The sequence below is a fragment of the Gymnoscopelus braueri genome, assembly GCF_963280865.1.
Source record: "Gymnoscopelus braueri genome assembly, chromosome: 13".
In the NCBI taxonomy this organism is placed as follows: domain Eukaryota; kingdom Metazoa; phylum Chordata; class Actinopteri; order Myctophiformes; family Myctophidae; genus Gymnoscopelus; species Gymnoscopelus braueri.
In genome coordinates, this window is record NC_137615.1 from 17,788,526 (window position 1) to 17,803,645 (window position 15,120).

General features: G+C 43.5%; 1 protein-coding gene across 1 annotated transcript in view; it reads left to right on the forward strand.

Annotated features, from left to right (window-relative positions):
- The first annotated feature begins 359 nt into the window (after positions 1-359).
- Positions 360-15,120, forward strand: part of olfm2a (olfactomedin 2a) — an 80,948-nt gene continuing 66,187 nt past the window's right edge. The window contains exon 1 of the mRNA XM_080446599.1: positions 360-711. Within this exon, the coding sequence (XP_080302725.1) occupies positions 652-711 (60 nt within the window). The 5' untranslated portion in view covers positions 360-651. The remainder of the gene's footprint in view (positions 712-15,120) is intronic.

The window sequence follows — 15,120 nt, forward strand, 5'->3', positions numbered from 1 at the left end:
TCTCTAGCTCTCCTCTCTTCCCTCAATCTCCTCTCTTCTCTCTCTCTCCTCTCTTCTCTCTCCTCTTCTCTCCCCCCTCTCTCTCTTTCTTTCTCTCACGCAGACACGCACACATAATAGGCACTCGCGCGCTTGCGCCTAAACACATGGGCGCACGCACGCTATTGCGCACGGCTGAGCCTGCCCTGGACTCATCAAAGAGCGGTACTTCTTTGAAGCGACTCCCAGCACATCTATGCACTGCTCCTAGCGTCGGCGTCCCGCAAGCACAGCAGTCACCTTGCAACCTCTAGCGACTCTCATCCCGAATCGCGTTTCTGCAGGAACTGGAACACTGTGTATTCTTTTTTATTTTATTTTGAGAGCTTCGTTGTTTTTTTCTTCTTTTTTTTGGCTGTCTAAAAAGAGTCTATGCTTCACATAAAGCAGGAGGCTGGCCATTTCACCGTTCCGCGGAGGGCTGCTGCTCGGCGTCCGTGTGTAGAATTAACCTGGCGCACTGGCTGGTGATGAGGTTGGTCGCGCACAGCCGACAGAGCATCACAGGAGTCCCTCTGTTCGTGCAGAAACCGCCCCAATAAAGCGAACCGACGAGAGGGAGAGCAGAGCAGCGGTGGTGCCGGCTGCTGTAACGCTGCCATTTCGACTAGAATGCATCTCTTCAGTGCCATGTTCCTACTAGTGATGTTAGCTGTCATGATGCCCTGTGAGGTAAGAGATGCGTTCATTCAGGCTATGAATAAGCATTATCTAAAAGTTGACGAGGGAACGTGCTGTCCGTCGCCGATTTCTAAAACAGATGCTCTTAGGAGACGTGCTGTTGTTCATAGCTATTGATATGGTTTATTTGGGAGTGAATGGCTATTTCACTGAAAAAGAAAACTAAAAATTCACAAAAATCTGCCAAGATATGTCAGTGTGCATGGTGCAGAAATGAATGGGACGTACGGTGTTAAAGATTTCTGTATACCTCGGCGTGAACATAGTCTATATATTGTGTGTTGTGGAGAGGTATAGTGGCCGGACAGGGAAGTTCCAGAGGCTCCGGGGCTTTCCCACGAACACCAACTGGTGATGCAGATATAAGCTTGGAGCGAAAAAACGCTATGGTCAAATGTATAGTGAGTATGTTACTCCGAATTCTAAAGAAACCGGGGTTACATCCGTAACCCTGAGTTTGTTTGCACGATCCGTGTGTGTGTGTGATCCATTTCAGGCGGTGGACTCTCGCCAGTGCAATTAGCCACGTACCAGCGCGCCTGCATCATGGTAGCATATCTATTGGAGATCTGTTAGTGGCTACAGGCAATGAGACTCGAGGGAGGCTTGTTGCCGTGTTGGCCGAGGTTTGATGTGGCAGTTGTAAATTGAAGTGAAGGACGGTGAATTAATCTGACCCAGAAAAGCTTTCCAAGTCAAAGAACTTGCGGGGTTCAGCTGTCCAGCATCTCGAATTTGTAGCCCTGAAGTATGATCTATGTCAGCTCCCTTCAACAGCCTAAAAGGACTGAGGTTGTGGTTGCTACTATTTACATATATTTTACGACTGCATAAAACATTTACCCGCAGATGAGTATGGTTTCCCAATAGATCAGTGGCTTTCAACCCTTTTCATGTCAAGGCCATTATGTATTCGGCATTTGAGCCACGGACCACCATTTGATGAGATTTAGCCTCTCAGACCCAAAACTTAGAATATTTTGTTATCGTTGAATAAAGATTTTATGGATACAATTCCATGCTGTATTGATGTGGCATAGGAGAGATAACAGGCAAACATTGATCAAAACAATTCTTTAATTAATTAGTGCTTTATGTTTAACATTTAACTCTTGAGAGTGAAAAATGAAACCAAATGGGTCCATTTGGTTACCAACTTGCCATAATTTCGGTGGGGACCACCTGGAACCCCCTCAAGGACCACTGGTGGTCCCCGGACCACTGGTTGAGAACCACTGCAATAGATGACCATAGATAGCGTTGTGTCGTACCGTAAATAAAAACAACAGTCTGTGGCAGTGCTACAGTATACTCATTTCAGCACCGTGGATAGCTCCCATCGCACTTTGCTCTACTTGGCTACCAGACAAATTGAGAGATGTGTTAAGTGGCTTCAGCTGTTTGTAACACTTTATTTACACTCAAAACATGTATTGGATTTGGAGATAAATAAATAAAATCGTATTATTTTGCTAAGATAAGTACAATTTTGTGATGCACCAAAATGTTGGCAATATTATGAGATTGACAGTATTCGTTGCTGTTTCAGTGTTTTTATGAGAGCAAGTTGCTCATCTATTTGCAAGACTGATCCAACTAACATATACTGTTCCATCGTAAACCCCTGAGACCTGTTAGCTGTAGTACATTAATATCTTTATGTCATGCATGTCTGCCAGTTGGTGGATGACCTTTAGCAGATGTGGACGCTATGTTTGCTGTCTGAGGGGCATGCTCTCCATACGGTGAGAGCAGTCTGACAGAGGAGAGCAGGTTGTATGCTTAGGTGTTGGAATAGCATAATACTGCACAGATGGTATTGCTCTAATGCAACCAATAAATCTCAGTCTGAATGGCACAGAGCATGCTGTTGGATCTGTTCTCTGTGGTTCTTTTAACTGCTAAACACACTGCAGTTAACTGCTACCATCCCAGCAGAAAATATGAAGAATATGATCTGCCTTAAATGCTCTCAGTTTTCTTTCTTGAGGCTTAAAATTGGCCATACCATTTTGCATGAATTTAATCAATAAAGGTAGAATTGTAAATAACATACCTCCCTTCAACAAAGACAGAGCAATCTGTCAGAATGTTAGCTGTTGCTCAATACCATTGCTAATGCTAAAATCAATCTCAAAACAGTCGTAAACATGACAGTGAAAATGTAGCTGATGAGCTACTATCATTTTTCTGTCGGTCGAACTGTTTTCCTGCCTCAGCAGGCTCATCACTGGCCTTGGGGGACAATTTGTTATAAGTGTAAACATTAAACATTTATAGGACTGAGGGAAAATACGACATCACCAATCTCCACAACATTGCATTGCAACCATAAAGAATTGATGAAATTTTGTGGCGTGTATCCTGCAATGAGGGTAACACTCTCCACCAGCTGAGAGTTGTGCGATATCCCCATATCTTCACACACAGTCTCGACACGGCCCAGCATGAAATATTCAGGAGGTTTTAATGAGACAGATGCACTTGCTCGTTCACTGCTTGTGTTTGTTAAGTGCCCATAAAGCCCAGGGGTCCAGGCAGTCAATGATATGGATGGGCACCTGCTTGACCTGGGCACCGATGTCTGTGCACATCATGTCATGCATGACAGGATGCACTGACGTGAGTGCATGCTATGCATTTGAGTGTGTGTGTGTGTGTGTGTGTGTGTGTGTGTGCGCGCACACACACACACGTGTGAATAACACATTTAAATGTAACTCCTGTTTGCTGACCCTAGCTGGAGTTGATTAAGTGTAAGGCTATAGTGAAATGTCTTGTAGCAAATCTAAGGCTATAGAATAAAATGCCCTTTCATTTTCAAAGCACGTCATTATTATTATTTAAGCAATTTGAGATCTCAAGATCTCAAGGCTGGCTGAAAATAGTGTGATAATTTTATCAAGTCAGATTACCTGCTCCCCTTTAAATCATATTACAACACATTCTAAATTTGATCTATGAATCCTTTTAGTGAACAGTTGTCTCTTTATCGTAATTGTTTGAACAAAACTTCTCAAATGTGTGGAGAGAAAGCTGTAGAGAAAACCATCTGCCATCTGCCAGTGACTAATAATCAAGATTCTACAGACTCCTCTTGTGAAAGTCAGCCACTTTGAATAGCCTGGGTCTTTCCGGAATATGAATTCCTTTACAATATAGGTTATGTTGATGTGCAGCTGAAATGATCTCATGGCAGATGTTGCCTTTTTATAGACTTGCGTCTAATGTAATTAAAATAATTGTTGTGAACTGAGTCAGTCATTTAGTGTGGTGCCTAAGCTGATAGATAAGGGCTGGCGGAAACTAAGATACATTTAAATAAGTAGAGTGAGATGAGTGAAATAAGAAAAGGAAGAGTTAAAAGGAGTTTTGCCTGCATAAGTGAATACTGACAGTAGTACCACAGGGCTTTTCTTAAGTGGACTTCAGTGTCAGTGAATTGTATCTTTTATCAAAATTGAAGTCAATTGGAATTTGCTTTGTGATAGTTATATCCCCGAACCTTCATGAATAAATATGGCTCCCTTGTTCAAAAGTGAAATCTTAAATTATATCAAAGCCAATTTTCGAGGGGATAGTTAGCAAAGCATTGGCCTGAATCTGAAGATCAGTGTCGTACTGTCACCTCTATCCCTTTTTCTAACTGGATTATGAAGTCCACTGGAGTAACCCTAAAGGGTCTGGTATTATTATTCAAAGACGACAAAAGATATATTTGTCTTGTTTTCTCTATAGCAACTGCATTGCTGCTTAAACTGTCAGTGATGTTGATGCACTTAATGATACATACTTGAAAGACTCACATTCAGGCCGTAAGGTGCATTGATGATGTCCCACAGGACAGGATATAGATGCAAGGCACCAGAATTCTTCGCTCAAGTTCTCTGGCCTTGAACATCAATGAGAAGGATGGAGACACTTGCTTAGTTTTTCTGCTCATACTCAAAGTGCAGTGAGAGGGAGAATACATAATTACCTTTATCATTCTTAAAGACGAAGACAAAGCCCTGTACTGTATAAGCATTCCAGAGCCAGCATTTCTCAGTCATTTACTTCAACCCCTCTGTCACCACCGGGGAAAACAATAAGCAATCAGTTCAAATAGATTACTGCTATGTAGGACTCTTTAAAATTCACTTCCTCATTCTAGATTGGAGTGATGATTGCGCCAGAGACTCACCCTGCCAGAGTCGATTCATTGTTAACAGGCCGAGGAGGGAAGAGTCGTAAATGCGTGTTTAAATTACAATCTAACGGAAACATTTAGCCGGTGTACAATGAACTGATTATACTTCAGAGCACTCTAATGTAAGTGTCACTGTGTGGAAATTGCTTTATCCAGGCAATTTAAACAGTATTTATGATAATAATCAAAGTGAAAGGACTGTGTTTGCAATGTCAAGCTCAAGGTTGCAAACTTGGGATATATTAGGCCTGAATCCACATGGAAGCAGCCACAGTAGGATAGCCCAGTAGGCCGAGCTAACGTTAGAGGTATCTAAAGTATCTCCACATGAGAGGACAACTAGGACAGACCTCTGCCCAGTGAGAGCCAGGCAGACCAGCAGCTGGGTTGGCTGTCGTCCAATCCGTCCCAACTTTCAACACCCCACTGACCTGGCACTGAGACCCTTTGACTGAAAGTTTCTTTTTCCTGGTGAATTTGTAATGAGAACAAAGCAACATCATCACAGTTGGACCTGTCCTTGAAGAATGGCATTTATTGGGACTTTTACAGCCAGCTTCTCTCATTAATCCTCTTTCGTGGCAGAGGAAACCTGGAAAGCTGTGGTTTTTACAAGGTCTGATGTGTTTCCTGGTTTTGGTGAGACAGGCGTTTGGCAGGAAGGCAAGGTGACAACTCAACTCAAGTGCCTCTGAAAGGAAGGTGTCTGTGTGCATCTGGACAGCATTCAAATGGGAGCAGGTACACAAGAGTCATCCATCCTTCTCTGGACCAAGGACACCAGGAAGCACGCCGGACACAGTGTGTTCTGCCAAGCAGCCTAACTTCCACCTAGGGAATTAAACAAATGAGGAGTTGCAGGAGCAGGGGTATAAATCTGCCACCGAGAGCCAAGGACACACACACACACACACACACACACACACACACACACACACACACACAGTGTTGGGGCTTGACCAAAACATTACTGGAACCCCCCACCCCAAGCTTCGCTGACTAGATGGGTATGATTGAAGTATTTTGTGCACTGAAAAGAGATACTTGAAATGCATTCAGAGAGCAGGGGAAAGACACACAGCAAACAGTCCGGCCAGCTGGGAGTCGAACCGGGGAACGCAGACCCGATGAGGGCATTCTGCACCCATGTGGTATTGCACCTTAAACCATTTGGCTACCAGGTTGCCCGATGGTCTAGCAGCTAATCTAATCTCTGTTATGTAGTTGTCAGTCAACCACTGCAAAGCAAAATCCTCAGAGAATTTTACGATGTATATCTGTCAGCGAGTGGGTGGGAGAGCAAGGGCCCATCTAGATTAGCCTTATAGTTATACCCACCTTACACACCTTTATGTGCTCTCCGTCAACCAGCAGAGGTGCAGCTCCCATAATCATCCCCCATATAATGAGGTTGCATTGTTTTGATTCATTGCTCCTTGACGAGATTGAATAGTGTGCACTTGTGTCATGACTGATTACTGGAGGGCTCGATCCGGTAGCAGATAATGCAAGCGTATTAAGGCAGCCGGAGCCTCATTGGTTTTGCGTGCGTGTGCGTGCGCGCACGCGCGTGAATATACTTGATGTCCAGATGTCCAGTTGTCCACACAACAATAGTAGAATTTGAGTAATAGACGTGGGGACAATTTACCTGGTCTTTACAAGAGAAATGGTTGTTAAAAAACTGATGTTTTTAGTTATTATACCAATTAGGAAAAGATTCAGGTTGGAGTTAGGATTAAGATTAGTATAGCCTGGAATCCAGACTCATTCGCTCCGTTTAGATGACTTTTCTCTTTCTTTTGCACTTCACTTCTCAGTCTGGCCGTCTCCAAAACTCTTGGCTTCCGAACGTCCACCTGTTTCGTAGGCACATCATTGCTGATTGGATAGTGCTCAATGAATCACGGGAAGTGGCTTGAGTTTTACATTGGCTCTAATCCTCCCTGCCCACAAACCATTCCATTGGAAGGCTCTGGTCAGAATCCTCAGCACCTGGGTGAGGTGTCCGAGACCAACTCTTTCACATAGGAAGCTTCCCAGACTGATAAAAAAAAGTCAGCTGAACAGAGCGAATGAGCCTGGATTCCAGGCTATGGGATTAGGCTGGGTTAGGTTTTGGGTTAGAGTTACTGTATGCCTGACTTTTACCTTTACTTGCCTTTACTTTTAGTTGTATGCCAGTATCATGGACCGCTGCGTGGCGCGAGCTCTGCTCTCTAGAGATCTGCTATTTACGGCTTTAGGGTTACGGTTAAAAATGTCATTACAAAAATTGCTTGTCTTAAAAGGTTGATGTCCTCACAAGTATAGAAACACAAAACGTGTATGTGTGTGTGTATGTGTGTGTGTATGTGGGTGCGTGTGTGTGCGTGTGTGCGTGTGTGTGTGTGTGTGTGTGTACACACACACCGGGGCCTGTGTTGATGCACTCGTTTCTGGGTCAGCCTCTAAATGCAGCGTGGTCGTGACTCATGGAGGGCGATATGAGTGTGTGATGGGGTCTTGGCATTCTCTGTGAGCGTGGCTGCGGCGCTGTGCAGCCTAGGCTAAAATGGGTGAATGATTTTACTACAGCAGAGCCTCTGAGGTGCAGGTAGCAAATTGGCTAACAGATGGAATACTGGGTGAGGTCATAGGCCTGCACTCTGAGAGTATCAAGTGATGAAAGAAGCACTTAGATTTTTTACGTAGAAGTAGAATTATAAGATAACACTTCAGTGGTTAATGTATGTTTTGTAATAATAATATAGAGCTGCAAAGTAACTAAACCTGTCGTGAAGTAAAAAGTACAATATTTGCTTCTGAGATGTAGTGGAATAGAAGTATCAGTATCGAAAAATGGACATACTCAAGTAAATATACCTCAAAATTGTACCACTGAGAGTATCACTCTGTCCCCATCACATGGCCGTCCCTTGAGATAGACAGCGAGTGTCTGCATACCCTTGCCTCTCTAACTGGTTTGCCCTTTGTTCTAAACCCATGTCAGACATTGACCGATTGTGCTATTGTGTCAACGTCCAGATCGTCGCTGTCGGGTCCAATTTAATGTTATGACAGTGTTGTGCAAAAGTAGCGAAAATAGCAGATCTACAAGCTAAGAATGAGGCGCATAGTAAGCTTGTAAATCTGTTATTTCTGCTATTTATTTTTTTTATTGCCTATAATGACATGCCCAAAATACTGTATAGGGACACCAGGTTGAAAGTGGTTAAGTCTGTCTGTAGGTTTATACATATTTTAACCTATGCAAAGTATTAACAAGTGACTTAATATTTTTGTCAAAATTCAATTTTTGTCACGGGCATGCATAATGAGCGGAACCAGAAACGCATAAAGAGCGAGCCCTGAATGACCATAACAGGTCTGTAACTCTGAGAGTGTACAAATGGAACCAAATGGACCCTTACGTGTCCATTTGGTTCCATTTGTACACTCTCAGAGTTAAGGGGGTCCTTGCAAATAAAACATTTGAGAACCACTAGTACTAGTTGGACTCCTATTGTGCCATAGTGTCATAGTAAATCAGCGTCGTACATATTCTGAAGAAAACCTGGAGACTTGACATTCAGTAATTGGGTCTTATGATCAAAATAAGAACACTAAAATGGTGTGTTAAAAAGAAAATCAAACATTTGCCACGGACAAGACCAAGTCTTTGCCACGGACACATTTGTCCGCGTACGGACATATTGATGACCCCTGCTATGTTCTAACTGACCACTTAACTGTACTCACTCTGTGAACCATAGACTGACCATCACTACATAGCCCCAGGGTTGTGGGTGTTCTGACTGACCTCTGTGGCTGCTTCCTGTCTTCTCAGTGCACCCAGAGGCCCGATGAACTGATCTGACAACTGGCATTCCCATGCAGTAGATTGGACTGGCTATCAGCAGTTGCCCTTATCATAATTAGCTATGGTCTTTTGGGATGTCAAATACAGACCTAACCAGGGCTGGGCCGATATTGACTTAATCAAATATCACGCTTTTTTTCTCCACCAAACCACGATATGTGCCCTAGACTAGAGTGTCCGCCCTGGGACTGTGCACGCCGGGGTTCAATCCCCAGACAAATCATACCAAACACTATGACAAATGGCACCTAATGCCTCCCTGCTGGTCAGGCTCAGCATCAAGGGTAGGATTGGGTTTAAGTCCCTTTGACATACTAGAGTTATGTCCAGGGGTTGTACTTGTACAGTACATCAAGTGCCCCGCCATTAGCTGGGCTTAATATTTTACTACAGTATAATGCAGCCTTCCGAAAAATACATCATTTAAACCTGCAATAAGCTGCAATATCTGAGGCTGCAACTAAATCCCAAAACAACAGTCTAAGAACTGTCTCCCTGTACAATATTTAGTAATTGATTGCAGGTTATAGCAGTGCACATCGTGAACAAGGCTGCATAAATCGTTATTTGGTGTTCAGTGGCAAATGAGCAACAATTGACTGTGGTACCGAATCTTTTTGGAATGTCAGTGCTTCTCAATACATGCATCAAATGTTTCATTTGATTCAATTCTACTCAATGTTATGTTAAACCCCATCAGTGATTGTTCTTTCTGTGACTCAAGAAGTTTAAGGTGTCAGGCAGGGATTATATACATTCTCTATCAAAGTGTGGTATGTACAGCTGAGCTTATGACAGGAAAGAGATGAATAAGGTAGTAAAGGCATAATCAAAAATCGTTGGTCAAGATTTGCCTAGCACATGTGCTATTTACAATACTCACATCCAGCCAAGGCACTTTTTGCCCCACTTCCTTCAGGAAAAGGTTATGAAGTATTAAGACCAGAAGTACTTGATTCCATAACAGCACATTAACAACATGAACCCTATTCTGGGTGGGCGTGTCATAACAGGTGAACATTCCGCGAAAATAACAGATCTAGAAGCTCACAACAACGTGAATGTGATGCATTGTGAGCTTGTAGATGTTTTTGGTGAATTGATTTGGTGTAGAGGGAAAAGGAGGGGACCAAGTATAGACCCTGGGGGACCCCGCTCAATGAAGTATAAGTATAAGTTTAAGTGATTGATTCCTCATCATCAGTTCAGACCATTAACTTAACGTAATTGTGTCCTCAGGGTGGATTTCCTTATTAATGCACCAGTCACTAGTATTTTTATCTCGGCCTGGTTGCGTAGATTATGTTTTCGCCTGTCTGTCTTTGCATGCACACTCCATGACACGTTTTACAAATTGGCCTCATGGTGGCACTATACCAGGTAACTTTGCACTTTGGAATATAATTCTTGAACAATAGCTCGTATGGCATGACCATATAGGCCATGACCATTTCTGCCTAGCTAGATTCAGCATTTTCTTCAAAACACACTTTTTGCTACTATTCTTACAGATTTCCAAAACTCACACCAATCTGTACCAAATTAGGTACAGATGATCTTGTGAGTCATGTGACAATGAAACAACTACAAAACACTTTCACTTCTGCCCATAGGGGCTGCCACAAATGTGAAAAGTTGCCCAGTATGTTGTACAAATGCTAGTTCCACCCAGCTTCTTTACGTCCAGACGGCTTCAACCCAAGCCTTACACAGCCCTGGGTAGGCAACCAAGCCTGGCAGAGATATGCACTCAGAGTAGTACCCTTTTCTAGTTTACTGTGCTGTATGTTTATGCTGTCGTATATTTGTATTCTATTGTTTTGTGTACCCTGAGCACACACCAAAACAAATTCCAATCAATGTCTCATTGAAATTGTAATAAATAATGTAATCTTGAATCTTGATGATCACAAATATTGCTGATTCCAGCACTCTATAGCAGTATACCCCTACAAATCCCAGAGGATATTAATTATACTGATATTATCCAACTCTAACAAACATTTAACACATCAGTTACCCAGCAGCCGTGAACTTGACCACTCTGCAGATTCTACTGACCAGGTTTCAGAAAAGAAAAATAACCCTGTGTACTGTTGTATGCATTCCTTCTTTCTACGCTTTTTGTCACTTTTGGGAAGAAACCTTGTGTGTACAAAACCTTTACTTTTCAGGAAATGGCTAGAATAACCTCTGTTCCAATGGATCTAACGTTATTATTTAGTCACAAGGTCTTGTTAGTACTGTGCTTTTCACTGGTTGAATATTTATAAAACCCACAGACCCTCTCTGTGTGTGTGTGTGTGTGTGTGTGTGTGTGTGTGTGTGTGTGTGTGTGTGTGTGTGTGTGTGTGTGTGTGTATTAATCTTCTTCACATCACCATATTAGGTTCTCTGCCCCCTTTCTCTCTCTCTCTGTCTGTCTGTCTGCCTGTCTGTGCGTCTACCTCTCTGTGTGTCTGCCTGTCTGTCTTTGTGTCTGCCCGTCTGTCTGTGTGTCTGCATGTCTGTCTGTTTCTATCTGCCTGTGTATATGTGTGCCTGACTGTCTGTATGTGCGTCCGCCTATCGGTGTCTGTCTGTCTGTCTGTATGTCTGTCTGTGCTGCAGGGCACAAGACTCCTAGCTACTGTGATATCTCTCTGACAACAGAACCAGGCATGCACGCACATGCGCGCGCACACACACACACACACACGCACACACGCACACGGTCGAACACGTGCATATTATGCAAGCACGCACACACATTTTCTTTCTCTTGTGCTCGTCCAGTTCACTAACATCTCAACCATGGCTTGCACCATTGACACAGTTAACTAGTGGATGCAGTACAAATCAGTTTGAGCTCAGGGTAACATGCAGCAGTAGTTCTTAACCAGTAACCACTTAACCACTTAAACCTCATATGGGTAACCGGAGTTCCTCAGGGCTCAATACTAGTATATTTTCGTTTTTTTTTTGTTATTGTGGGGAAAGCTTTTGCCGAAAATAGCAAGCTCACAATGCGACGAGCTTGTCGATCGGCTATTTTCAGCGAAAGCTTTCCCCACAATACCGGTGCTGTGGTTTAAGTGGTTAAACCACTTGGTTGTCCGGAGTCTCTCAGGGCTCTATACTAGTGACTTTTCTGTTTTCGCTCTACATTAAATATCAAATACAGATCTACAAGCTTGTAGTGAGCTTGTAGATGATCTGCTATTGTCTGTATATGTTTTCCCAGAAATGGATGCTGGGGTTTAAATGGTTACACTTTTTCATGTCAAGGACCTACAAATTGATGTATTAGGCCGTGGACCCCCATCTGAAAAGGTTTTGTGCCAGGGAGCCCCATAAGAGATTTTTGTTCTTAAAAAGCTTAAAAAATATTCCACATTTGTCACTTTTTTAACCAGGATTTTTTTGAAAATAACAGATCTACAAGCTCACAACACATAGCAATGTGATGTGTTTTGAGCTACAAATAGCTGATGTATAGGGTTAAAATGGTTAAACTGATTTTGATGTAATATTAACAAATTTAGCCATGAAGACCCAGTTGAACCCCCTCCAGGAGCCCTGGGGGTCCCCGGACCCCACTTTGAGAACCACTGACATACAGTACAGTACGAGTGACAGGCGCCAGTCAGAGTGGCCACAAGTGTGGACATTTCCTTTCACCCTTTATGGGGAGTAACTGCCAGTAACCCCCTGGTAACCGCTGCCGTGGCGATCACGCAGCATTTCTGTGCCCATCAGGATTTGTTTTTGCATTAAACTGTGCGAGTGCCTCCTGACCGCTTTTCCATACGACCTTGCTTTCCCCTTGCACGATGAATCTTTTATGAGACCCGCGATGTGGGTTTCAATGGAGAAGATTGGAATATAAATATGGCCACGTCGTGCCCAAAGCTCCTCTCTTCCTCTCTGAAACAAAAGCTTCTCTCTAAGCAGAGACTGAGCGGTTTTGGCTGCATGGCTGCCGTATGCGTCCCCCGTCACCAGACGCACACATTGTCATCGCCAAAAGTGTTAAATGTATCTCATCGCTTTGACAACACACGCCACACTCCCAGAGAACTGTCTTCATTTCTCTTGACAGGAGCTGGTTTATCCTGGATACAGATTTTTCGACAGAAAGCAAAAGATAGCTCTCGCTCTGTGTGAGGGAATCTACTTGTTAGCAGACTTAAGGTATGCGTATATAAGGTCTACCACATCTGCAGTTGAGAGTATTATCACTTGTTTGGCGTAGAATGAAAGGAAATGATGAGACGAGACAGAGGTAAATCTCAGCTGATCGCAGTGCACTCTGTCTTCTTCTCCCTCTCTCCCTCTCTCTCTCGCTCGCTTTCTCTCTCTCTCTCTCTCTCTCTCTCTCTTCTTGTCACTCTTGTGGTCTCTTACACAAAGACAAATAATGGTTCTTAAATGGTTCTTTAAAAGACTATAGGGTTCCACGAAGAGTGAATGGTTCTTCATGTTCTTCAATATGGTTCTAGAGAACCTTTTTTTGTCAAAGCTCTTTGTCGAAGCCAGAAATAGGTCCTCAAAGAACAATCGCACCTTTAACCATTTAAACCCCTAGATATCTTAATAGACGAACATTTGCCGAAAACAGCAGATCTACGGGGTTTACAGGGTTAAGGGGTTGTCCTAGGACCAAATAAACGGTTCTTTAAAGAACCTTGGTCTGAAAGGTTATTTCTAGATCCGAAAGTGGTTCTTCTAAATCACTCTGAAGAGCCGGTTTTGGTTCTAGTGAGTACCTCGATTTCCCTCACTCTTTTTCTCATCCTTTCTCTTTTGCTGTCTCTCATGCTTTCTCTGCCTCTCATAATGCATAGCACTTTAAAGAACCATAACCCCTGTGTATGTACACGTGTGTGTGTGCGTGTGCGAGTGCGTGCGCGTGCGTGCGTGCGCTTGTGTGTGTGTGCGTGGACAAGCAACTTAGCCTCCTGTGTTGAAAGCTAGCAAAACGAAGGCCGCTTGCATTTTGGGATTGAGGGACGAAAGCTATGTGGCGCAGCAGAGCCGGGTGGTGCAGGGAACCTTTTAATCGATGTGTTCTCCGCGCGGTACTGTCACAGCCACTCAGTAGGGTCATTGATGAGAGAGGCGCTTTCTCTCCGACTGCACCAAGGCTTAAAGACTCTAGTCAGGGAGGTGCGAGAGCCCAGCAGTCGCCCAACACTACTGCATATCAAGCAGGTTCGGTTAGGGCTGCTCTCTGCAGACCCACGGTGCAGGGAAGGTAGAGACAGGCAAGAGAGGTCCTTTGACAAAGACACTGCATGCAGGCGGGGAGATAACAAGATACTCCGGGAGCAGGAACAGGAGCTTACATTGCATTAAGCTCTCTCTGATGCAAAGCCACTGGGATTCCCTCAAGTCTGCAAAATACACACGGACACGGAGGGGTAGAAGACTGGCCACACACACACACACACACATCTGAAAGAAATAGTTACAGCTACAGACTGTTAAGTGTATGCAGGGGACTGAAAAATCCACCATTTATTAAAAATGTCCTTCACATATGCACATATACCAATATGCTCACTTCAAAGAATATGGTAAGGCTTATTGGCTAAGGGTTAGGTTATTTGTATTGGCTGTCCCTTAGCCGCTAAGGGACAGCCAATACAAATAAATATTGATTATCACATGGGCATTCATCAAATGTCCAGAAGCAATTTATTTATCATTTAGCATTCACGAAGACAATGAGAAAATAGCATTTGATCAACACTTTAATGGAATAAATATATTAAGAGGGAGTTGGCTGATAGCACTGGTCTCTTCGCCCTCACCATTATGCAGACATTCTGTGACCTGATGTAGGTCGCTGTTTTGGGTCCTTTGCACCTGGATTTCAAGAAGAGATGGCTCATGGGTTGCGGGCTCCCGAACGACTTTAAAGTTATCCGATAATTGTACTTTCAATTGTTAGTTTTTCTGCACACAAAGCGTCTGCAGCATACAGACAAACCCTTCTGGACATTAGATCAGCAATCGCTATGCTCAGATACGTTGCTGGATCTATTCTATTCATCAGAGGTAGCACCACACACTATCCAATTCCAAACTAGGGACAACTGAATAATATGCTTCACAGAAACTTGGATGTCTGACAGAATCGGTGATCACAGACTCAGCAATCGAGCCACCAGGGAGAACCCTGGTAGCTGTGTGGACAGGACAAAGTCTCTCTCGGGTAAGAATCGACGGGGAGGGATATGTCTCATGATCAACAACTCTTGGTGTTAACAATGAAATGTGCATGCGATCAAGTCCTTTAGTTCCTCGGACGTGACGTAGTTGATGCTAATGTGCCTTGGGAGTTTACTGCAGTGATTGTTACTGT